Source organism: Narcine bancroftii, chromosome 6 (assembly GCF_036971445.1).
Source record: "Narcine bancroftii isolate sNarBan1 chromosome 6, sNarBan1.hap1, whole genome shotgun sequence".
NCBI lineage: Eukaryota > Metazoa > Chordata > Chondrichthyes > Torpediniformes > Narcinidae > Narcine > Narcine bancroftii.
This window is the reverse complement of record NC_091474.1, coordinates 30,462,326-30,488,436: the sequence shown is the minus strand read 5'-3', so window position 1 is coordinate 30,488,436 and position 26,111 is coordinate 30,462,326. Positions and strand designations below refer to the sequence as shown.

At 42.0% G+C, this 26,111-nt stretch overlaps 1 protein-coding gene across 1 annotated transcript in view; it reads right to left on the bottom strand.

Moving 5' to 3' along the window:
- LOC138735917 (myosin-7-like) overlaps window positions 1-26,111 on the bottom strand; it is a 98,702-nt gene that overhangs the window by 3,330 nt on the left and 69,261 nt on the right. The window contains exons 26-38 of the mRNA XM_069884583.1: window positions 25,630-25,775; window positions 20,796-20,886; window positions 19,995-20,384; window positions 19,071-19,197; window positions 16,069-16,187; window positions 14,333-14,529; window positions 11,058-11,407; window positions 7,488-7,612; window positions 6,125-6,240; window positions 3,797-3,989; window positions 2,800-3,003; window positions 2,584-2,709; window positions 907-1,077 (exon numbers count right to left, since the gene is read on the bottom strand). Of these exons, the coding sequence (XP_069740684.1) occupies window positions 907-1,077; window positions 2,584-2,709; window positions 2,800-3,003; window positions 3,797-3,989; window positions 6,125-6,240; window positions 7,488-7,612; window positions 11,058-11,407; window positions 14,333-14,529; window positions 16,069-16,187; window positions 19,071-19,197; window positions 19,995-20,384; window positions 20,796-20,886; window positions 25,630-25,775 (2,355 nt within the window). The remainder of the gene's footprint in view (window positions 1-906; window positions 1,078-2,583; window positions 2,710-2,799; window positions 3,004-3,796; window positions 3,990-6,124; window positions 6,241-7,487; window positions 7,613-11,057; window positions 11,408-14,332; window positions 14,530-16,068; window positions 16,188-19,070; window positions 19,198-19,994; window positions 20,385-20,795; window positions 20,887-25,629; window positions 25,776-26,111) is intronic.

Below are 26,111 nucleotides of genomic sequence, written 5' to 3'. Positions count from 1 at the left end.
CAAAGGAAGCATACACTTCTATCTTCTAAATCAACAGATGGAACAATCAATTTTTTATTGATGATTGGAAAACAACAGAATGCCATTGTATTGGTGTTAAATATAATAGTGAATAGACTGACAAGGAAAAGGCTTTTGGAAATAGGTATGCTATGGAGGCATTCCGTTGTTTGGAATTCCACAACTTTAGTTCTGGCCATCATTTGGTATTCTTTATTTTCCATTGCACAACAAGAAATTGTATAGCTTAAAACAGAGTCTGATTGTGATCTTATGGGTCACCTTATTGTGAGTCAGAGCATCTTGGTCTCACTGGAAGACTGAAAATTATCCATGACTATCTGTTTCTGATCACAATTGGAGGTTACATCTGTTCACTTAAAGCACACCTTGTCAGCCTCAGTGAATCCAAGAAAGATACCAAGACAGAATTGCATGGGTAAATAAAAGCCCTCAGATGTCCTCTTCCTTGCACTGATGCCTTCAAGGCAAATGTTTAAAATTCTACTCTAAAAGAATTTGTGTTTCATCCCATGCTAGCTTACTGGTTGATTCCAGCAATGCTTCCACGTTAACTTGTGTTTTAATAGAAACAAAGCTCACTATAATTTCCTGAGTGGTAAAATTATTCTGGTCCCAAAATGAATATTTATCACCGAGGTCACTGAACTTTCTCTGGTTTATTTGAACAGGTTACAGTGGAAGCAGAAATCCCCAACAGCCCAGTACCACTGGCACTCTCCATGGCTGTGGATCTGACATCCTTCACCTTTCTGCTCACCATGTACTCTTCTGCTGTTTGGCCCAACAGGGATCAGATTCTGATTGGCCTAGAGACCTCTGAGCTGTGTGCCAGACCTGAGAATGTGCATTGGCCCAGTTAACTCCTTTGTCCCTTCTACGTACCCTGGCCTCGAGCTTTTGAATTTGCTTCTTGCCTCCTTTCAGAGCAATCTGTTCCGCTTCGTTCAGACGCAGCTGCAGATCCTTTGTGGTCTGCTCCATGTTCTTTTTCATCCTTTCCAGGTGTGCACTCGTGTCCTGTTCCTTCTTCAGTTCCTCTGCCATCATCGCAGCCTGCAACCAGGAATCCTGATTAGCTCCAACACTCAAAATTAGTCACAAACTGAATATGAATATTTGCAAGTTCATGTTCTGCACATCATGAATCTGAAGATTGTAAAGGTATATTCAGCTTCATTGCAAAAGAAGGCCTCTTGTTTCTGGTCATTTTCCCATCACGAGGGTTACGGCAGTCATCTGGATGGAGAAGCCAGTACTATCAGAACCTGAGACAAAGTAAGTAAACATCTTGGAGATTATATCTTCAACACTGGAGGCTTTGCTCCATTTCTAAAACTTGAATTACACTCATCCTTTAGCACAGGGAGACCTATCTTGTTGGTTCCATCCCCTGCCTTTTACCAGGTCACTGCTAATTATTCTCTATCCAATTTCCTTTTCAATTTATTGATTCAACTCCTACCTCCCGGATTACAAGTTTGAGTGGTGTTTGACAGTGAATGTGTCAGGACCGCTGTTGTTTGTGTTATTTCGATGAAAAGGTAGGAGGGTGGGTGAATAAGTTTGAAGGTGACAAAGATTGGTGGAGTTCTGGACTGTGCAGTGGGTTATCATGAGATACAGGAATATAGATCATTGATGGGGTGAATAGTGACAGTCCGTTTCCAGAATCTAAGATGAGAGGGCATAACTACAATGTGAAGGGATTTGGAAGGTGGCGGCCATATGCAACAAACTGCCAGGCAAAGAGGGAGAGGTTAACTTCCTTTTTCAAAATAAAAAACAGATGACTACCTGAATGGGAGGGGGCTGGGCCTAATGTGGCCCAGTGGGACTAAAGTAAAAGGCATGCATTTTGGTACATACATCCTGGGCCTGTGAACCTGTTTCCATGCTGTTGGACACTGATTCTTTAAGCAAATGTAATGGTAATATTTAAGAGGCTTCCAGGCAAACATAAGAATGTGACGGGGATGAGGCAGGATAGCTACCAGTTGGAAGCAGCGGAGCTTCATCTGAATTTGGGCATCGTGTTGGCTCAGACACATGGGCCAAAGAGTCTGTTGAAAGATGTTGAGTGGTGACTTTGTTGTGGTTTATAAAATCATGAGGGGAATAATGAGATAAACAGTCCTTTCCCCAAGGTAGGGGAGTCTAAAGCCAGAGGGTGGTTTCAGGAGAGAGGAAACATTTGAAAGGGACTTGAGGAGCATCTTCACACATACAGCGTGGATATGTGGCATCAACCACCAGAACAAGTGGTAGAGTACAAAAGTTAAACGATTGATGTGGATAGGAAAGTTTTTTTTTGCCAAGCAAAGGCAAAATGGGACTGGTTCAGAAAGACAACCTGGTCAGCATGGACAAGTTGGGCTGAAGGGCCTGTTTCTGTGCCATAAGACTCCACTTCTAACTGTATCGAGTCATTGTCATCAAGAGGAGTCGGATCAGTGATTGTACAAAAATGTTCCAACTCTGAATCCTGGCGTTACTGCTGACAACACTGTACTATCATTGTATTTAACCAACAAGCAGTGCTGTCATGACCTCACTACTTACATCAGTTATAGCCTTCTTTGCTTTCTCTTCTGCGTTCCGACATTCTTGTACTGCCTCTTCTACTTCAGTGCTCAGGTAGTTAATGTCGCTCTCCAGTTTCTTCTTCTGGTTTATCAGGCCAGTGTTCTGAACACATGCAAAAAAGATTATTAATTTTTTCCATTCTTTTTCCGACCCTCATTGTTGAACACATGAATACACATGCGTATACTTTACCTGTGAATGCAGCAGGTTCACTCGCTCGGTTGCCTCCAGTAACTCCTGCTCTGCTAGCTTCCTACTTCTCTCAGACTGTTCAAGTGCTGCTCGCAACTCCCCAACTTCTGCCACCAAGAGGTTGCTGTGACGTTCAGTGGCTGCAATTTGCTCCTTGTAATCATCATTCTGTCGTATTGTTTCATCCAGCTCCAGTTGCACATCCTATGTGAATCATACATTTTATAAGTGCCACTGGTGATGCAAAGATAATGGAGTCTGCAGAGAGACTTGGTCAGGTTTGGAGAATGGGCAAAGTGGGAGACAGAATACAGAGTAGGGAAGCGAATGTTGGTAGAGGGAATAAAGAAATAGATTATTTTCTAAATGGAAAGAAAATTCAGAAAGTGGAGGTCTAAAGGAACTTGGGCCCCAGTGCAGGTTTCCCTGAAGATTCAGTTGCAGGTTAAGTTGATATTAAGGAAGGCAAATGCAATGCGAGCATTCGTTTGGAGAAGACTAGAATATAAAAGCAAGGCATTACAGAGTATGGTGAGCATTTTTGAATGCCATATGTAAGAAAGGGTGTGCTGGCATTGGAGAGTGTCCCAAGGAGGTTTATGGGAATGGTTTCAGTGTTGAGAGGGTTAATGTACGAGGAGAGTTTGATGGCTCTTGGCCTATACTCACTGGGGTTCAGAAGGATGATGGGGAATCTCCTTGAACGACTGAAAATTGAGAGAGCTGGATAGAGTGGAGAATGACTAGATTTGTTGCCACAGACAGCTGTGGAGGCCAAGTCATTAAGTGGAGATCAATAGGTTCTTGATTAGGAAGGGTGTCAAAGATGAAACGGCAGGAGAATGGGGTTGAAGGCGAAAAATATATCTGCCATGCTCGAATGGTGGATCAAACACAATGGGCCAAATGGCCTACTTCTGTTTCTATGTCTTGTGATGGATCAGCATCTTAAACAGAGAAGCTGATTGAAACTAAGTGGTCCTCAAGTTTGTCTCACCTTGATCTGAGATTGAACACTTCGCAGCATCTTCAGGGATTCAGCCGCCTGCCTGTTGGCATGGCTTAGCTGGATTTCCATCTCATTCAGATCACCTTCCATCTTCTTCTTCAACCTAATTGCTTCATTTCTGGCCTTGGCCTCAGAATCCAAAGCTGCCTGCATTGATTCCAGGGCTCGCTGGTGATTACGCCTGAAACAAACGTCATTGATTTATGTCAGGCCTTCAATTACAACACCCTGCATTTTTTTTTAAATGGAAACAAAAGCTATGAGTTTCCATAGCTGGAAATCCCTCAACAATGATGGGAATTGGAGATTATATGTGGCTCTGAACCCAAAGTCATCCTGTCATCCCTGATGCATACCATTGCAACTCCCCTTCCCATTCCCACACCAACCTGTCAGTCCTTTACCTTCTCCACTGCTGGGGTGAAGCCAAATGCCAACTCAAAGACCAACACTGAGCCTGGGAAGTCCACAACCCAATGGTATGAACACTAAATTTTCCAATTTACATGCAATACTCATTAAGAGTTCAAAAGAATGAGGGGAACTTCATAGAAGCGTTTTGAATTTTGAAAGGTCTGGACAGAGTAGATGTGGCAGTTATTTATCATGGTTGGAGAGCCTAGCACAAGAAGCACAATTTGTGGATTGAGGGGCACCCATTTCAAAATTGATGCAGCAAAATTTCTTTAGCCAGAGGATGGTGAATCTCCAGAATTTGCTTCCATGGGCAGCTGCAGAGTCCAGGTCGTTGGGTGTATTGGTAGGTATGGCAGTGATTGATAGGTATCGGAATTGTCAGGGTATGAAAGGTAATGGGGAGAAGGCAGGGGAGTGGGGCTGATTGGGAGAATGAATCAGATCACAATGGAATGGCGGAGCAGATTCGACTGGCCAAATGGCCTACTGCTCCTATATTGTGTGGTCTTATTATCTGTGCTCTTTTCTCTCTCTTGCTGATCCACACAGGTTCTCCCATCTTTCTCCATTATCCAGTATCCTTCCCTCTCCCACCAGGTTCTATCTGCCCAACATCTCTCCCTTATCTGGTTCACTTGTCACCTTCCTGCCTTATTACATCCACCAACTAAAGCCTCATGTATCCACATCACCTTCCATTTTCTGCTGTCTCTCCCCATCTGTTCCATCTACCCTTCTCTATCCATCGCCCATCAGCCACAATACTCTAACTTCACCCCTCCCCTCTCCACCTAGTTCCATCTATCACCTGCTCGCCCCTGCCTCACCCCTCACTTTCACCTCTCTATCCCAGCTTTCTCTCCTCTACACTCCCAGGCCAGATGCAAGATCTCAACCTGAAAATTATCAACTATCCCTTTGCCTCCATGGTGGCTGCATGGCCTGCTGTTTTCTGACAGTAGTAAGTTTTGTTCCAGATTCCAAAATTTTCTGTCTTTTGTGTATCTGAAATTTCCCATTAACACAAACAAGGTATTTGGAAATTAGGACCTCAGATCTGTCTCTTGGTCCACCAGATAGCAGTTGATCCCTGCCTACATGACTCGGGACCTGCCATAGACATCCCAAAGTATTGGAGAATATGACCAGCTCTATTTCCACAAAATCTTCCAAAGGACAAAATCCTGGAAGAACAAACAAACAAACATCAGTGTTCTTTCCCAGGCCAGCATTCCTTGGATTGGAGATCTAGCCCCACTTCTGAAGGCCATATTGCATGCCCAACATCAGACTTCCACCATCCCAACCCCTGGCATGGCAGAGATTACCATATAATCAGAGGAAAGGATCTAAGAATGTGCTCAGTCACCCTTCATCTCTCCCACAATCTCTCAAAGTCAAGAAGAAGCATTTAGAATGGTGGGGAGGGGGTGAATAGGGAACATGAAGTGTGGCAGAGCACCTCACAATCCACATCTCCTTCTCGATCTGTGAAAGAGTCTGAAGATCCCACACCCACCCAAAAAACAAACACCCAAGGAACATCCAACAAAATTAAGGTCTTCTTGACATTTGCAAACAGTTTCGTTCATGTCCAAAGGGGATGATTAAATGTTTGTGAGGGCCACCTGTTATTTTCATGACTTCATTACCCATATTACCCACAAGGTGGGCATTCAGGCCATCGTGGCATCAAAGCACTGTTATAATCTTGAAGTAAGTTGAGATTGATGGTAGGCCAGGCACGTTAACCAGGTGATGAGGGAGTGAGTGTATAAAGCAGCAGCTGATGCTGAGTGGAATGAAGGAACTTGGACTTGGGCCATAGTAAACTCTCGCATTTGGCAGCTTAACTAATTTGCTTTAACTGCCAATCATAGCAACAAAAATCCTGCTTACCTTAGGTTCTCTATTTCTTCATCCTTTTCTGACAGTTTTCGTTCAATTTCAGCTTTGGTCTGTGACAGTTCGAGTTGAATCCTCAGAGTTTTACTTTCCTCATGTTCTAGAGCACCCTTGGAAGAAATGAAAACAGGTGTTCAAGTTTCTTGAGTTCTGTTCTCATAGCTCTGAAACTTTACACTAAGTCAGCCTCCCCCCCCCCCCCCACCCCACCACCCAGTAAATGACTGCATGATAGCAATTTTATGATAAAATAACTTAAAATGTTGCTTGCATAGTTTTTAACATTTGGCTGAATTGCCTGCCAGTTGATTTCTTGCTCTTTTGATACACGAACACGCTCTGGGAGAGGCCCATTCATTTTACTACAGTAAAGTCATACAATGGCAGGTAGTACCAATGATTATCTCATTCTCTTAACAATACTGAGGGGGGGCATTCAGACCATTGTGTGCAGTCTGGCTATCGGAATGAATCCCATTTCCCCTCCTTTCCTCATTCCCCTGTAACCTGCCCTCTCACCATGTCCAGCTGATTATTGTTGCAATTAGTATAGACTAAGTGGCTATTTACAATAACCACTTAACATACATTAGCTGCATTCTACCATCTCATTTTGTCAATATGCCCTTCTAATCTCTCTCCAGCCTCCTCCACTATCCAAAAATGTTCTCTGGTATTTGCTATTATAGCCTGAAAGAAAAGGTGTTGGCCATCCACCTTATCTATGCCTCGCATATCCTTATTAAGTCATCTCTCATCCTTTGTCTCTCCAAAGAAAAAAAGCCCTAGTTCAGTTCACTTTTCTTCATAAGACATGTTCTCCAATCCAGGTAATATCCTGGTAAATCGCCTCTGCACTCTCGCTAAAGATTCCACATCCTTCCTGCAATTAAGCAACCAGAACTGAACACATTATTGTAAGTGTGGTCTCACCAGAGATTTGTAGAGATGCAATTTTATCTCAGGACTTTTAAACTCAATCCCCAGACTAAGGAAGACCAGAACAGAATACGACTTCTCAACCACTTATTAACCTGCATGGCAACCTTTTGGGATCTATGGACTTGGACTCCAAGAGGCCTCTGTTGCTCCACACTGCTAAGAATCCTGCCATTAACCATGTTTGATCATCCAAAGTGCACCACTTTAAACTTAGCCAGTTTAAACTTTGTCTGTCACTTTTCCACCCATTTCTGCCATCTTACCGAGTCACCGGAATAGATGTGCTAATGGACAGATTTTTCAAAGTAACTTTTGGCATTTATTACCTATTTCATGCTCTTAGATTTAAGAAACAATTAGCTTTGGTTTCACAAAACTGACCTGCCCTTGTTTTGAGCATTAGTCATGTTCGTACCTCTGCCTCAGCCAATGCTCCCTGGACCTCGCTCTTCTCCTGTTCCAGGCTCTTCTTCACCTTCTCCAGCTCGTGTATGGTCTTGCTGCCTTCACTGATTTGGTCAGTTAGGTCTGAGATCTCATCTATTGTCACGAGAAATAGAATCTGTTTTTCCAGTAAAATAAGCATCGGGCAACAGTGAACAACTCTCTTGCTCAGTCAGAATGTTGAAGGCTTGAGCCACCCTGTACACCTTCATTCAAAGCTGAGGCTTCTAACCACAAGTCAGTGAGGGAGCACTGCATTGTCACCAGGCACAATCAACTGTTAGATGTAATACAAACAGACTTGCACTTTGATAGCATCTTATCTAGCTTAAAACATTTCAAAATGGCAATTAAACATTTTTTAAACTGTTAAAGACACTGTCATGGGGAATATATCGAGTGCCAACAACAAGGGGTTTGATATTGAGTACCGTATATATGTGTGTAATAGTTGATACCATGTAAAAATGTGCCCTCCTCCTCCCCCCCCACCCCCCCCCCCCACCCCACTATTTTTTGCCTAAAAATGTGGTATTTTCCATCACATGTTGAAGCCAATCCCCAGCCACTGGAGCTCCCAACACCCTGAGTGAAAACTCGCCCAAGCCCTGGCTGCCTTCCCATCTGAGCTTCTGACGCCCCAAACATGAACTTACCACTCAGTCCTGGCCGCCCGCCCTCCTGAGCTCCCCATGCCCTGACCGTGGACTCTCACCTCGGCCCCAGCCACCTGCCCATCCAAACATCTGAGGCCTTGAATGCAGACTCTCACATGTGCCCCGGCCACCCACCCATCCGAGCTTCCAATGCCCAGACCACAGACTCTCACCCTGGCCACCTGCCCATCCAAGCTCCCAACACCTCAAACGATGCAGGTACTTATCGCAGTTAGAAGAAGTATGTGTGTAATAGCAACCGTGTCTGCCTGTCCCGCATCGGACTTGTCAGCCACAAACGAGCCTGCAGCTGACGTGGACTTTTACCCCCTCCATAAATCTTCATCCGCGAAGCCAAGCCAAAGAAATTTTATCCACAAAATTCAACTATTACACTTGTATATATATGGTAGATCATTTGTTTTAATTGTCATTTGAGGAACAAATTTGCCTGGATACCAGCGATAACTCCTTTTCTTTCAAATGCTACCTTTGCATCCATTGAGGAGGACACATTGGTTTTTAGTTTTAATCTCATTTGACCATTAGCTCCTCTAGCACTGCAGCAGTTCCATGGGTCTGCAGTGAGGAGTAAACTAAGCTTCAACAACAAATACTAGAGGACCCCTGTCTAACATGAGTGGAGGAAAATTTAAGGAAATGTCAGAGGTAAGATTTTACTCAGAGAATGGTGGGTGCCTGGAATGCATTGCTGGGGGTGCTAGTGGAGGCTAGTACAATGGGGACATTCAAAAGACTCTTAGATAGGCACAAGGATAGAAGGAAATTAGAGGGTATGGGTGTGAGGTAGGGAAGGATTAGATTGTTGTGGAGTTGGTTTACATATGTAGACTGAAGAGCCTGTCAAGTGCTATAATATTCCATGTTCATGAGTGCAATAATAGAAACACCATACTCCAGTGGATAATAAAGATCATCACACTATTTTAGAGAGTGAGGAATCCTTCCAAATTCTTAATTACATTCTCTCAGCAAACTCACCAGAAATTATTCTCTCATTGCTCTTTGTACATGTAAATATGCTGTATCACATACTTCTGTAACAATCACTTCCTCAGAGCTCAATCGAGATTAAAGACCAGGGAAATTTTTCTTTTGAGGTAGTAAATTGCTGAAGGCAGCGCAGTGATACATAGTCCACATGGGCTGGTCCAGAAAGTTAACAAACAGTTGGAAAAACAGATCCAAAATCAGCTTGGTGATTGGAGGTGGAAGGAAGTGATGGACCAGAGTTTCTCTGCTCTGTTGCCTATGTGGACTTCAGTAAGGCCTTTGATAAGGTCCCATATGGAAGGCTAGTTAGGAAGGTTCAGTCGCTTTGTATTCATGGTGAGGTGGTAAACTGGATTTGACATTGTCTACACGGAAGAAGCTAGAGATTGCTTCTTAGATTGGAGGCCTGTAACTAGTAGCGTGCCTCAGGGATCGGTGCTGGGACCACTGTTGTTTGTCATTTATATCAATGATCTGGATGATAATGTGGTAAATTGGACCAGCAAGTTTGCAGATGACATAAACATTGGAGGTGTTGTGGACAATGAGGAAGGTTTCAAAGCTTGCAGGTGGGTCTGGGCCAGCTGGAAAAATGGGCTACAAAATTGCAAATGGAATTTAATGCAGACAAGTGTGAAGTGTTGCACTTTGGAAGGACAAACCAATGTTGGATGTGCGCTGTAAAAGGTAGGGTACTGAATGAGATGGAATAGAGGGAATACAGATACATAATTCCCTGAAAGTAGCATCACAGGTGGATAGGGTTGTAAAGAGAGCTTTTGGCACATTGGTCTTCACAAATCAAAACACTGAGTGTACGAGTTGTGATGTTGTGGTAAAGTTGTATAAGACATTGATTAGGCCAAGTTCAGAGTATTGTGTGCAGTTTTGGTCACCAAACTACAGGAAGGATATAATAAAGGTTGAAAGAGTGATTTACAAGGATGTTGTCTCTGCAACTCAGTTGCAGAGAAAAGGTTAAACGGGTAAGGACTTTATTCTCTGGCGCTTAGAAGAATGGAGAGAGATTTGATAGAAGTATACAAAATTATAATTGACTATTTATGAAAGCAGGCTTTTTTCCACTGAGGTTGGGTGAGATACAAACCAGAGGAATGGGTTAATGGTGAAAGGGAAAAAGGTTGACTTGGTAGGTTAAATGAACACGTTTCTGGAACATAGAACATTACAGAACAGGCCCTTCAGCCCATGATGTTGTGCCCACCTATATATATCTACCCAAAATTAACTCTCCCTTCCCTATCTCATAACACTCTATTTTTCTTCTGTCCATGTGCCTGTCTAAGAGTCTGTTAAATGCTCCTGTTGTTCCAACTTCCACCACCACCCCTGGAAAGGCATTCCAGGCACCCACAACTATGTGTTTATTAATTTTTTTAAAAAGCACCCTGATGTCTCCCCAAACTTTCCTTGCTTCACTTTGTACGGATGTCCTCTGGAGTTTTTGAACAAATGACCGTATGAATTATGAACAGTGTCTGTTTCATTTGTATTGTTACAGGGCTTTGTTTTAAATGAGCCTTATCCAAATATTGTCACCAGTCAAACAATTATTTAGCATAATTAAGATGGGTTTTTTAAATTTTCACCAAAACTTTTTTCCCTTATTGTCTTTGGAACATGAACACATTTTCATTTTATTCATGTTCTATGTAATCACTCCATTATAAATTCCCTTACCAGTTTTAAAACCAAGTCCTAGTGTATAATTACAACTTCATCCCATTAGATCCAACCAGTTCTTCCCCCACCTCATTCACAATGCCACAGATATGTCAATATAATGATATTATTCAGTGGCTTAGTTATGGAGCTGCATTCCAGAGGAGGACCCGCAACCTTAATATTACCTTGAAGGTTCTTGTTCTCCCGTTTGAGGGTCTCCAAATGATCCAGAGACTCCTCATAGGCATTCTTCAGCTTGAAGAGTTCTGTGCTCAGACTGCGTGACTCCTTTTGTGACATCTCCAGCTCAGCCTGAGTTTCCTCAAACTTCTGCTTCCAGTCAGAAATGGTTTTGTCAAAGTTGCGCTGCTTCTTGTCAAAAGCAATGGCAGCTGAATTTGCTCTCTCCAAATCAATGGTCAAGTCCTCCATTTCAGTCTGTAAGCGATGCTTGGTTTTGTCTAGTGAGGAGCACTTGGAGTTTACTGCTTCAACTGCCTCCTCCGCTTCTTGGAGACGGATGGCCAACTTCTTCCTGCAATCCAATGAAGTCCTGTCATCATTTTGTACAACACGGAAACGGATCCCTTCTGCCCATCTCATCCCTGCTCACAGTTGCCCATCTACGCTCAGCCTTATTTGGCCACATCCCTCTATTCCTATCCACGTACCCGCCTAAATACTTTGTAAACACTGATTAATACCTGTTGCTTCCACTTTCTCTGGCAGTTTCTTCCCTATGCCCTCCACTCTCTGTTTGAAAAAGTTGCCCCTTACATCCCCTTTATATACATTTCCCTCTCTCTATCAACTTTTATCTGCTCACCTTATCCTCCTCACCAAAGGAAAAAAAAAATCGATCATCCACATTATTTATGCCGACAACCCTCTGGAACGTCACACCTCAGCTTCTTGGCCTCCAGCAGGAACAACCCCATCTATCTAATCTGTCCTTATAACCTTTGTTCCATGCAACATCCTGTAAAATCTCATCACTCTTTTTAGCACTACCGCTCTTATCTGAAATGTGGGAACCCAAAATGCATTCAGTGTTCCAAGAATGGCCTAACTAATGTCTTGTCGAGGATAACATGATGACCCAATTCTTTTACTCAGTACCCTTGCTAATGAAGACAGACAATCTAAACATCTTCACTAAACTATTTACCTATGTTGCCATTTTCAGGGAGCTAAGAATTTACAATCCAAGCTACCTCTGCAAACAATTTCCAAGGTCTCTGCCATTTGCCGTCTCATTGACATTTGTGAGGCAAGATTTCCTGTGCATAAAATCACGCCAACTCCCACAGATCAGTCAGAGTTGTGCAGTGTGGAAAGGGAGCCCTTTGGCCCAACTTGCCTATGCTGTCCAACATTTCCCACCTACCTGTGTTTGGCCCATATCCCTCTAAACCCATCCTATCCACATCTCCATCCAGTTTTGCAACAGTAGCTGTCTCAACCAACTAGTCAGGCAGCCCATTCTATACACCCACCATCCTCTGTATATTTTTTAAAAAGTTAAAACTCTCCACTCTCACTTTAAATCTTTGGTTTCTGGTTACTGATTCCCCTACTCTGGGCAAAAACTCTCTAAGTTCACCTGATCTATTCCGTTCATGATTTTGTACACTTCTCTGAGATCACCCCTCATCCTTCTGCACTCCATAGAATAAAGCCCCAGCCTGCTCAACCTCTCCCTGCAGTTCAGGTCCCTCAAATTCTAGCAACATCCTCATAAATCTTTGCACCCTCTCCAGCTTGATAGCATCTGTCCTATAGCATGGTGTCCAAAACTGAACACAAAACTCTAAATGGAGCCTGACTTTCAAAGTGAGCATAAATCCCATTCCCCAAGATAATATAATGTATTAGCATGGATAGAGGATTGGGTAACAATAGCATACATAGAATTATGATAAATAGGCAATCAGTGGTGAATGGGGCTGGGACCACAACTGCTCACATCAAATGTGAATGATTTGGAAGAGAGCGCCAAGTGTAGCATATCTGTTTTCTGACAAAACTAAATTGAGTGGAAAAGCAAATTGTGCTGAGAGATATAGGTAAGTGAATTGAGTAGATAAGGATCTGGCAGATAGAGTACAACATTGGTAAAGTCAAGGTTATACCCTTGGGGTGGGGGAAAAAGAATTATTTAAATAGTGAAGGATTGCAGCATGCTGTTGAACGGGGTCTTGAGAGCATGTGTGCATGAATTGCAAAAAGTTGGTTTGCAGGTGCAACAGACTAACAGGAGGGCAAATGGAATGTTGGATTTCATTGCTGGAGGGATTTAATTTAAAAGCTGGAAAGTTGTGCTGCAACTGTACAGGATACTGGTGAGGCTGCATCGGGAGTACTGTGTGCATATCAGGTCTCCTTACTCGAGGAAGGATATATTGGCTTTGGACATGGAGCATGAGGGTTATTCCAGAGATGATGGGGTTAGCCAATGAGGAGAGATTGAGTCACTTGTGACTATACTCACTGGAATTCAGAAGAATGAGAGGGAATTTTATGAAAACATACAAAATTATTGAAAAGAATAGATAAGAGAGGCAGGGAGTTTTTTTCCCACTGGTAGGTGAGGGGCATGGCCTCAAGATTTGGGAGGAGTAATTTTGGACTGCGAATAGGAGGAATTGCTTCTGCCAGAGTATAATGAATCTGTGGAATTCACTGCCCAAGGAAGCTGTAAAGGCTGCCTCTTAAATATATTTAAGACACTGTTGCACTGTTAGAGATTCATGGGCTATTGAATGAATTGGTGGAGCTGTGTCCATGGTCTTGTTGAATAATGGAGCAGACTCACCAGGCCAGATATTTTTAATTTTTAGACATGCAGCACAATAAAAGCCCCTTCCGCCTCAGGAGCCTGTGCCGCCCAATTGCCCCAATTAATTACAACCCCGTACATTGCTGGACTCCTGCTTCTATTTCTTATATTTTGTGGGGGCAGCACTCTGGAAGGGGGAAACGGCAGCTGCACCTGTCCCAGTGCGTTGCAGTCTTAGAAGCAGAGAGGAAGTGGGGAGAGAGAGAAGCAGAAGAATTTTCTGTCTCTGTAATAGTAACAACATGAAAATTTGAGGCTGAACTCAGGGCTTGGAAGACTTGCAGCTAGAGGGGGTGCAGAAAAATTTTGCAAGGGATGTTGCCAGGACTGGCAAGGTTGTTAGAACGAGAGACTGGATCGACTTGGGTCTGTTATCCCTGGAGGCTGAGGGGTCACCTTGTCCAGATTTATCCCAGGATGAGAGGCAGAGATATGGTGGATGGTCACTGTCCCAACATAGGGGATTCTGAAACAAGGCTATAGATTGAAGATAAAAAAGGGAAGAAAGATGCAGGAAAGATCTGAGGGATGTTTTTCACACAGAGACTGAGCCTAACAATGCCACCCTCAGTGAGCACAAAATACAACTCAGAGAATTCCAGATTGAATGTTTGCACGTACTTCGCTTCCTCCAGTTCCTCTGTTCTCTGGATTGCATCTGTTTCATATTTGTTTCTCCATTGAGCCACCTCAGAATTAGCCTTGGACAATGCTCGCTGTAGTTCAGCCTTTGCTTCCTGCTCCTCCTCATACTGTTCTCTTAGAAGGTCACAGTCATGTCGGGAAGCATGCAGAGCATGAGCCAGCGCATTCTTGCTCTTTAATGGAAGCACAAAAAAAAAATCAAAAACCACTGAAATCTTGTAGGGTCTATTGGCAATTATGGTTTTCTATTTCATGATTCTGTCCCACTGTGTGTGGCCTTGCAATGGAAGGAGGGGTATGCTAACCAGCTTTCTTGATAGCTGAGGTCTAAAACCATTGCTCAATATTAGACGGAGTTATTAAGATCAAAGAGATCCCAGATTCAGTGCTATCCATGTAGAACTGTGTAGCGAGACAACACGTTGAAACCACAGATCAGAGAGGAGGAATGACCAGTTCCTGATCACATCCTAATATTCCCAGATGATACGAGGTTGTGTGGGGCTCAGATATTTCCAACTCATTGCCTTTGTATCTTCATTAATTTTTTAAATTTTAAATTTTATTTACAACATGGCAGTAATTGATTCTGGCCATTTAAATCCATGCCACCAAATTACACCCAAATTGACCTACAACCCCATAAGTTTTGAAGGGCAAGAGGAAACCGGAGCACTTGGGGGAAAACCCATGCTCTCCTCATTAGTCAGGAAGGCACAGCAGTGCCTATGCTTCCAAAACAGGTTGAGGAGGGGAAGGCTACTGGCCCCATCTTGACAACATTTTACAGAACAGTTGAGAGGGTCCTATCCAGCTGCATCACTATGTTGTATGGTAATTGCAAAGCATCAGACTAGAAATCAATACAGAGGATCATTAAAACAGCCTAGAAGATCTCTGGGGACTCCTTTTCCTCTATTGACAACATTTATTGGGTGTGTGGTCTAAATCAGCCATTTGACCTTTTTTTTGGCTCTGGATTCCTTCAGTCTCTGCTCAAAGTTTATGGCCCCCCTTGCCTGTGAAGCAGTCAAGTTTAGTTGGTTTCTTCAATACTTCTACTGACTACATAAGAAAAAACATTAAAAATATTTAGGATTTCAGCCTGTGGCCCCCTTAAATGTGCTGTGGCCTCTAGGGGTGCCCTATGGCCCCTGTTGAGAATGACTGGTCTAAATAGGGCTAAGTAAATGCACAAAATGCTAGAGAAGCTCAGCAGGTTAAACAGCATTTTGTGTTTTTATTTTAACCAGAGACTACAGAATTTTGTGATTTAAGGTCCAAATAGGGCTTGTGACTCTTTGCTTAAAGTAATCGAAAACTCCCACTCTCAACTGTTTTTGACTTCTGTTTACCCTTCATGCTCACATTTTTATTTACTTCCGGTCTGATAATACATCACTTTAAAAAATTTTATTTCTTGGGTGCTATTCTTTTCATGCTTTTAGTAACTCCCAGAAGTCTTACACACGTTCACGCACATCCCTTTGTCCATCAATAGCCGAATCTCTAGTCAATAGGCTTTCTACCCTTGAAGTTCTTCTCCAACCCTCTTTTCTTTCCTTAAGACAGCTTTAAAACCTAAATGGGCAAACATTTGGTCTAAATTTGCCCCTAATGTGTCAAATTACAGTATCCGATGTTTGAATAACATTCCCCTCCAGGGCTTTTTCTTGCAATCGTTTTACTCAGTTGTTGAAGCTCCAACTCACTTTGCTCTCCTCTTCTAGCTGTCGTTTTAATTCTTCATTGCTTTGTGTGAATGACAATTTCCCCCGGCTCAGCTGGTTAATCAAAGCTTCCTTTTCTTCCATTTGTCTGCTGAACTCTCCTGATGATAATCAAAGAACAATCTCATGAGTTAATTGACAAACAGATTTCCTGTTTAGCTTTCTGGGTGTTCTCATTTGCTTTAGCATTTTGTTCGCTGAGTTTCCAGGATCACTGTTCACTGGGGATGAATCACAGTCATTATTCAAGTGAAGTTGAACCCTACCCAACCAATCCCACCCACTGCTGTATCAGTATCGAGTCAATGGACAGTTAAAATTCCTCTGGGAACCTTCTCCCTGGCCTGAACGCAAAAATGGATTTTGGCCAACAAGATAGCTGAATGGGAAGAGAAGTGACAATGTGCAGATCATCCCAAATATTCCCTGGATCCAAGGCAACATTTTCTTCACTTCTGCCTTTCCCTGAATTAAAATAAGAGCAGAAACAGAAAATGTTGGAAACAGTCAGGAGGATGGTGCAGAAAGAGAAACCGGAGTTAACATTAATCTGTGAAAATAAAAACAGAAAATGCTCATCAGATGAGACCCCATACATGGGAAGAGAAGGATTTACATTTCAAGCAAAGAACCCTTGTCAGATCTGGAGGAAGACAAGCTTGTTAAACTACAGGGTGAGCAATGTCTCTGAAAACTGTGGTGACCAATGAGAGAAGATGCCCCAATGATTGAAATGGGAGCAGTTGGAGAGAGTGAAGATAAACCAAAGAAGGGCTAGAACGACTGGGCTTGTACTCGCTGGAGTTTAGACGATTAAGAGGAGATTTAATAGAAACGTTCAAAATTCTTAAGGGATTTGACAGGCTAGATGCAGGAAGATTGTTCCCAATGTTGAGCAAGTCTAGAACCAGGGGTCACAGCTTAAGGATAAAGGGGAAGTCCTTTCGGACTGAGATGAGGAAGATTTTTTTCACTCAGAGGGTGGTGAATGTATGGAATTCTCTGCCACAGGAAGTGACTGAGGCCGGTTCCATAGCTATATTTAAGAGAGAGTTAGATTTAGTACTTGTAACTAGGGGGATCAGGGGGGTATGGAGAGAGAGCTGGAACAGGGTACTGAGTTGATCAAAATGATTGGCAGTGTAGGCTTGAAGGGCCAAATGGCCTACTCCTACACCCATTTTCTATTTTTCTACGTAACACAACAGAAGAATGTAGGGCCTTTAAAATACAGAGCAGGACATGTGCCTGGCTGGTCAGACTAGACATGTCCTCCACTCCCAGAGGTGATGCACACTGTGCCTTCACCTCTTAAGGGCAGTATGGTTAGCATAGCAGTGAGCGCAACATTGTTACAGCACCAGCGACTGGGGTTTGAATCCCGCGCTGTCTGTAAGGAGGTTTGTACATTCTCCCCGTGTTTGGATGGGTATCCTCCAACCCTTCAAAACATATGGGAGTTGTAAGTCAATTGGGTGTAATTAGGCAGCATGAGTCGAGAGGGCCTGTTACCGCGCTGTATGTCTAAATTTAAAATTCTTCCCTTTCCACCATTCAGGCACACCACAGTCTTTCTGAGTGAAGCAGAAATGGCCTTGCATTTCTTCTGTTCTAGTTTGCTGTATCTTGTTTCTTCTAGACTTGAGGGGGGAAAAAAAAACCCCAGATTGGGTGGTTGCTTTGGGGACCACCCGCATTCGGACCACAGGGGTGACTGAGCTTCCCGTGGCTGCCTCCATCCCACTCTGACCACCAGTCTGTCACCACTTACAATGAAATCCAACACAAGCTTGAAGAACAGCAGCATGGCCTTCCATCTGGGCACATGGCAGCCTTAGAGAATGATTCTTCAACTTCAGGTGCCTTGACCTCTGCCTGAATCAGTCACCATTCTGGCTCAGTCCATTGTTTATTTCCCATGAGGTGCTTTCAAACTGCAGCACTCCGGCAGCCCTCCTGGGACCTGGGTGTGATTACTGGATTGTGGGTGCAAGGATGCACCTTTCAAATCATAGCCATTTCCTGCACTTTGTTGGCTCCATTCATCCAGGCTGACTGCCCTGGTGTGGTGAATCTCTCCTGAACTGTCAGTCTTCCTCTTGACTAGCCTTGCTTTACTGACATTGGCATTATCTCTATAATTAAAGATACTCCCCTTGGGTATAACTGTGTATGCACCCATTGTCTTTCATTATTGTACCATTAGTTTATGCTAATAAAAGCCATGATTACTGTTTGACTACATCGTCTTTGTCTACTTCATTAACTGGTACTTCAACGTTATACCCAAGGGGAGTGTCTTTAATGTCAGTACAGCAAGTTTAGACAAGAGGAAGACTGACAGCTCAGCAGAGATTCACCACACCTGGGTATATCACAGAGCCCTGCTGTTGGTAACAGTCATGAAGCCATACAGCATGGAAATAGACCCTTCCACCCAACTCATCCAGAACAACCAAGTTTCCTGTTAGAGCCAGTTCCATTTGCCTGCATTTGGCCCTCTGTACCAATCCTAACCATTTATCTATCCAATTATCTGTTAAACATTGTAATTGTATACTTTCCATGGGGAAAGCCCCAGTAAAAAAAATCAGTCCCAGCCTTTCCACATGATCGGAAATACCAGCCCCCAAGATGTATCCCATCCACCCTCCTTCCCTACAATCAAAAGCAACTTGTTCCCAGTCTGACAAAGGGTCTTTGCAGATGTAACCTGATGTGCTGAGTGATTCCAGTGATTCCTATTCTGGTCTTGCATTTCCAGTGTCTGCAGTTTTCGATTAAAATTAGAACAGTTGTCTTCATTTCAATAAAGCATGCTCATCTTTACAAGATTTCCTCTAGTTCTCCATGTTCTCTCAACATTCTTTCTGTCAATGCTGTGTGATTGAGAGAAAGCGCCTTTGCAGATGTATCCCAAGAGAATGTATAAATTGTTCTGCCAACCCCGCTCCTTCGCCTCCCATTCATTTTCAGTTTCTTACCATTCTGACTCTCCAGCTTAGCCCTGTGAGAAGCAAGATCAGCCACTTGTCGCTGAAGTTCTCCAACTTTATTATTTGCTTCGTTCAATTGATCCTCGTATGTTCTGCACATCTTCTCTCCAGTGGCCTAAAAAACCCAGACATTGGTGCTTTAATTAAAGTGTAATGAGTAAATCAAAGGTGAACTCCTTGGATCTCTCTCATTTGTTCAGTCAGTGAGTCAGATCCCAAGATCAATTTTTGACTTGCCTTAGACATGTTCATAACCATTGACCTATATCTCCGCGTCATTGTTCATTGCTCGAGTGCCCCGAACACCAGCAGTGTGTTTGCCATCAAAAGCAACATCACTCGTGATGATGCAATATCAGAGCTGGCTTGGATTGACAGTGACGATAGCGTAGAGTACTGTGAGGGAACCAGATTCCCAAAGGAGGAAATAAATTTTAAAGAGCTTGAATGAAAATACAAAAGCTGTTTGAGTTGGAAAATATTCCAGAAACAAAATGTAAATTGATAAGTGGGGTGGGGTAGTAAGGGATTGCATTTGAGTGCAATGGTTAAGTCACAGTTAGAATTTTATGTCCAGGTGTTTGAACTATGAAAAGGGTGCAGGGAATACTGTAAAAAAAAAAAAAAAATAACCCCAGGGGTCAACTGTTTCAGGTATGGGATCAGGTGGATGTGAGGTGATCCATGGAATTAGTATAGCCCACGGTGATGTGCAATGGAGAAAATTAACACCATGGCTGTTGAAGTCCAAGGTGGAATGTTTACATGAAAGAAGCATATTCCAAAATATTCTATTGGATAGACTTTAAGATTATTAACCATGTTAAAACACTTGTTATTCCATCTCTTGCTATTCCATTTCCATGGAGTAAAACTGGCAAATTACAGGTCAGGTTCCTCCTAATTGCTCACCTTGGCTTTCATTATGTGTTCAATATTGGAACTTAAATCGTCTGTCTCCATTTTAAGTTCACTCTTCTCTTTCTCCAACTTCTGTTTGACTCTTTGTAGGTTATCAATCTGTTCACTCAATTCTGCCACTGTGTCGGCATGTTTCTTCCTCAGGGCAGAGCTCGTTGCCTCATGATGCAACGTTGCCTCCTCCAGATCTCGCCGCAGTTTCATAAACGCTACTTCTCGTTTCTTGTTCATCTCCACCTGAGCGGCTGTGGCTCCTCCTGCTTCCTCTAGCCTTTCACTCAGCTCTTCTAACTCACGGGACACGTCAGACCTTTGTTTTTCTATCTTAGCCCTCGCTGCTCGTTCTGCCTCCAACTCCTCCTCCAGTTCTTCAATTCGAGCCTAGTTCAAATAACAAGGAATACAAGAACGAGAATTATGATGGGGCAAATTGAGAATCACTCTATAATTCAGAGCTATACAGAGGGCATGTTATAAATCATTTTAGTCTAGGTTAGTGTCATTATCAACACTATTTGTCCAAATGATAGAGGAAATCTCTGCTTCTTTTGCCAATCAGATCCATGGGACAAAGTGGAATGGAAAGAATGTAAAATTCATTTCCTAGCAGTGTCACGCTGGGGTGAGGTAGGGTAATCACTGGACCATGGATGCACAATGGGCATTGGTGTAATGATAAAAGGAGACCTTTAATTGAATATGGGCAGTCCACAAACGTTCACTGCTGCTTGCATATCATCCAGTGATGAGCCATTTTCACCCTCGTCATTTTAGCAGCAGTTTCTCACTCACCTGCAGTTCTTTAATTTTCTTCTGGAGTTGTGCAACAAGGGCTCCTTCATCTTCAATCTTTGAGTTCAGCTGATTTATTTCAAAATCTTTTCTGTGTAGGACAAAATATATCGGTTTCTATTGTAATGAAGTTGTATCCCATGTCATGTGAAGATTTGTGTGGCAAATCTGGCTGATTGTCATTCGTTTGCTTAAGAAGAAGGGTAGAGACTAAATTTGTCCAGTATGGTCATCCATACATAGAGTAACATGAGATGGGGGAGCTCTTAAATTGGGTTTTTGCATCTGCATTTACTCAGGAGACGGACACAAGAGTGGGGAAAAACAGCAGTGTGGTCATGGATCTACACCGATTACAGAGGAGGAGTTGCTTGCTGTCTTGATGCAAATAAGATTGAATAAATCCCTAGGGCCTGACAAGATATTCCCTCAGTCATTGAGGGAGGCTAGTGTAGAAATTGTAGGGGCCCTGGCAGAGGTATTTACAAAATCCTAAGCCAAGTGGGAGGGGGCAGGCAGAGGATTGGAGAACACTCAATGTTGCTTCATTGTTTAAAAAAGGCTCAGAGAATAATCCAGGAAATTATCAGACAGTGAGCCTGATGTCAGTAGTAGGTAAATTATTGGAAGGTATCCTATGAGACCACATATACATGTAAATACTTGGATAGCAGGGACTGATGATGGATAATCAACATGGCCTTGTGCATGGTAGGTCATATCTAACCAATCATCTAGCTGTGGATGTTGTCTACATGGACATTAGCAAGGCCCTTGAGAAAGTCTCACATGGGAGGTTAGTTTGGAAGGTTCAGGATGCACGGTATTCATGGGGAGGTAGTGAACTGGATTCTACATTGGTTTTACAGGTGAAGCTAGAGTAGTGGTGGGTGATTGTTTCTCAGACTGGAGGCCTGTGGCTTGTGGTGTGCTTCAGGGATTGATGCTGGGACCATTATTGTTTGCCATCTACAAGAATGATCTGGATGCTAATGTAAATTGGATCAGCGTGTTGGCAGATGACACTAAGAATGAGGATATCGGGGCGTGGCAAGATGGCGTAAGGATCAGACGTGCCTTCCAGTCCTCTCCTGACTCTATCTTATTGTTTTGTCTAGAAATGCCCGTTAAAATTCTTTAAAAGTTTAGATAATTTCAGTGCTGTTAATTTAACTTATGATGGTACAATTGGTGGAAAAGAGCAAAAAAAAAAACGACAACAGATCATCAAAAAACTACATTTTCCAAAAGTTCAAGTTTTGGAGCCTACCTACAGGAAAGACACCGGGACTCAGCGTGAAATGGATCCCAGGAGAGAGGTACAGTGTTCGGATGTAGAGCTCTATGTTACATCGGTAGAGCCCCCTAAAGAGGGCGCCAAACAGCCTTTAGAACAAAGAGTTACTCAAAGGCATTTGTCAACTGTAGAGGTGGCGCTGCAAACTGCATCTCTTGAGATAGAAGAACCTATACAACTTGATGTACTGGGAGAACTTAATACATCATTGCTGGAGAGGCTGTGGCTGGGGTTTCCACACACAGTCATACTACAAGGAAGGCAACCAGAACGAAGGAAGGAACAGAAGATCCTTTGGTTATGCAGAAGAAGCAGGAATCTGTTGAGCCAAAATCTCTTCCAATTGAAAAGGTTTTTGTGAATCTTGAATCTAAATTATCTTATACAATGCAGGGATTATCCAAGATTATGACTGAACTTGGTACTAGGTTTAATACTCTGGTGAAATTACATTCTCAACAGATGGCTGAGTTTGGAACTTTTAAGCTTGAAGTGAGAGATAAATTTAATTCGTGTGAAGAAGATATAGACGAAATACGGGATCAAGTTTTTGATGTGACCAAAATGGTCGAAGACTTACAAACTCAAAATAAAAATTTGGTGAAAAAGATTGATTATTTGGAAAACCAATCCAGACGGAACAATATAAAGATTATTGGTTTGCTGGAAGGTATGGAGGGACCAGACCCAAGAAAATTTTTTACTGAATGGATTCCGCAGGTGCTGGGTCAAGAACATTTCCCGGAAGGTATAATACTGGAACGTGCTCACAGAGCCTTGCGTAGAAAACCTATTTCAGGTCAAAGTCCAAGACCTGTTTTGGTTCGTTGCTTGAATTATTACGACAGAGAAATAATTTTACGAGTGGCTATTAGAAATGCACAACAGAGAAAATCACCCTTGATGATTCAAAATAATCGAGTTTTCTTCTATGCCGATTTGAGTCAAGAAGTTATGTTCCAACGACGGGAATTCAATTCTGCTAAAGAGTTGTTGTGGAAGAAAGGTTACAAGGCAACCTTTAGATATCCAGCTGTTTTGAAGGTTTTTCAAGATGGTTGCCAACCAAAGTTCTTTGATTTTCCAAAGGAAGCTATAGCATTTGCTCAAGAGCTGCCAATTACTCAGTTTCAACAGAGACATAGTCCGCCGCAATCTCTAAGGAGACAAGAGATGGAAGAAAAGAGCCGTGCTCCAAGAAGGAATGGTCGTAATGGTGACTCGGCAGTTGGAGCTGATTAAAAGAAGAGTTGTCCTTTTTTTTCCTAATTTTTTTTTTTAAAAAAAGGGATATTAAATAATGATGATGTTAGTTTAAGATGAAGTGAGAGTTGGGGGAGAGAACTGGATAGGCACTATTTCCTGAATGTCATCTGCTACGTGTGAGTTATCTCACACCCATTTTTTTTGGGGAGTTACCTCATTGCGGGATTTAGACGGGAAGGGGTATTTTTAACCACCTACCCGTTTTTTTTTCCTTTTTTTTGTATTATTAGATTAAAGAGTGAAGGGTTTTTTTTTGTTTAAATATAAAAAGAAGCATAAGAAAGTATTTGATTGTTTAAAAAACTAAAAATTGATGTGGTTTTTTTTGTAAAGTTTATTCAGTCGATAAGGAATATCTGAAATTTAAATGTGAATGGGATGGATAAGTTTTTTTTAAATATTTTTTCTTTAACTTTAAGGTGAAAGGAGTGGTAATTCTGGTGTATATTATTTTGCTATTTTAGTTATAGAACGAAGGGAATAATGGTAAAAGTTATAAATTGAATTGTACAATTCTTAATGAGGCTTGAATTTTGTTTATGGTTTATGCTCCATTTGTTGAAGATATAGATTTCGTTGTAGATGTGTTTTTATTATTTGGATATCTGAATTTTAACGTAATGATTGGGGATATTTAAATGTGGTATTGGAGCTTTTATTAGATAACTATTCAAGAGTAAAAGGGAAAAATGGTGGAAGAGTACTAAAATTGAATTGTACAATGCTTAATGAGGTTTGAATTTTGTTTTAAGATGGTGGTTTATGTGACTAATATGATGATAGATGTGAAGTTAGTTGATATTTGGTGAAGGTTTATCTCTATAGAGAAAGTTTTTTTTTCCATGCTACAATTTTTTTTTAAGAATTGATTATTGTTTAAGAATTTTTGATAGATAATGTTACTAACTTTACTAATTTTTTTATATTAAGTTTGAGTTAAATATATGTTTCATCTTAACTCCATTTGTTAAATATATGCATTTAAGTTTGATTTAAATATGTTTTTTAAGTCTGATATCTTGGTATTAATTACTTTTCTTTTTGTTAGTATTTTAATCGGTTATGTTTTTGTTTTTTTTGAAGTGGGGGTTTTTCTTACATATTATTAACTTTATTAATTCTTCACTCTTTATTTGGGGGGTAAAAGGGGGGGTTGGACTAATTTGAGTTGGGTTATTAATGTGTAATAATTATTGGGGAGGGTATGGTTTATTTAGATTACTGATACTGTATTGTAATTTTATTATTTTATTCTTAATTTTTTTTAATGTAATCCTATATGTTATTTATGTTATAAAATCTTAAATAAAGTTTAAAAAAAAAAATTGAGGATATCGTGGACAGTGAGGAAGACTTGCAGAGGGGTCTGGACCAGTTGGAAAGGTGGGCTGACAAATGGCAGATGGAATTTTATGCAGACAAGTGTGAGGTGTTGCATTTTGGGTGGATGAACCAGGGTCAGACATATGCGGTGTACTGTAGGGAACCTCAAAGTTCAGGAGAACAGAGGGGTCTTTGAATACAGATATGCAATTCCCTGAAGTGGTGTCACAGGTAGATAGGGTTTTAAAGAAAGCTTTTGGCATATTGGCCTTCATAAATCAAAATATTGAGTACAGGAGTTGGGATGTTATGTTAGAATTGTATAAGGCATTGGTGAGGCCAAATCTGGAGTATTGTGTGTAGTTTTGGACACCTAATTTCAGGAAAGATACAAGATTGAAAGAGTGTAAAGATGTACTACAATGTTACTACAACTTGAAGAGCTGAATTATATGGAAAGTAAAACAGGTTAGGATGTCATTAAATGAGGGGAGATTTAATAGAGGTGTACAAAATTATGAGGGATATAGACAGGAAAAATGCAAGTGGGTTTTTTTCCCCACTGAGATTGGGTGAGACAAGAATGAGAGGACATGGGTTAAGGGTGAAAAGTTTAAGGGAGAACTTCTTCATTCAGAGGGTGGTGAGAGTGTGGAATGAGCTACCAACAGAGGTGGCAGATGCAGGGTTGACTTCAACATTTCAGAGCAGTTTGGATAGGTACATGGATGAGACAGATGTGGTCTGGATGTAGTCAAAATAGTTTTTCATGGACTAGATGGGCTAAAGGGCTGCTTCTATGCTGTAGTGTTCTAAGATGACCCTGATTGTGGGCAGCAGGGTCCTTGTTAGGGAGATATCTCATGCGTGCAATTAAATAAGGGGGAGGAGCCCATTGGAAGGTCACAGTGGCCTTTCGCTGAGAATAGCAGTCAGAGATGCACTCACTTCTTCAACCTTTCTTCAAGCTGCTGTTTATCATTCTCCAGATCCATGACGCACTCGTGTGTAAGTTTCAAGTCTCCCTCTAGTTTCCGTTTTGCTCGTTCAAGGTCCATCCTGACCTTTTTCTCCTGTTCCAATGATCCTTCAAGCTGATGAAATTGAAAGATTGTTAGAAGCTAATAAATAGAGAGCAACTGGATCAAAGTGGGAGACCCAGCATGGGAACAGGCCCCCATGGCTCACCAAGTCTATGTTAAACATCAGGCACCATTTCTACAAACGCTTCCCCAACCCATTTTATTCTTCCCACAATCACTTCAACTCCCTTCACATCTAAACATACTGTGGCCAATTAACATATCAACCTGCACATTTTTGGATGTGGGAAGAAATTGGAGCACTGAAGAAATGCCACACAATCTCTGGGAGGATGTGCAAACTCAAAAAGACAGTAGCAGAGGTGGGGATAAAACTCAGGTCCCCAG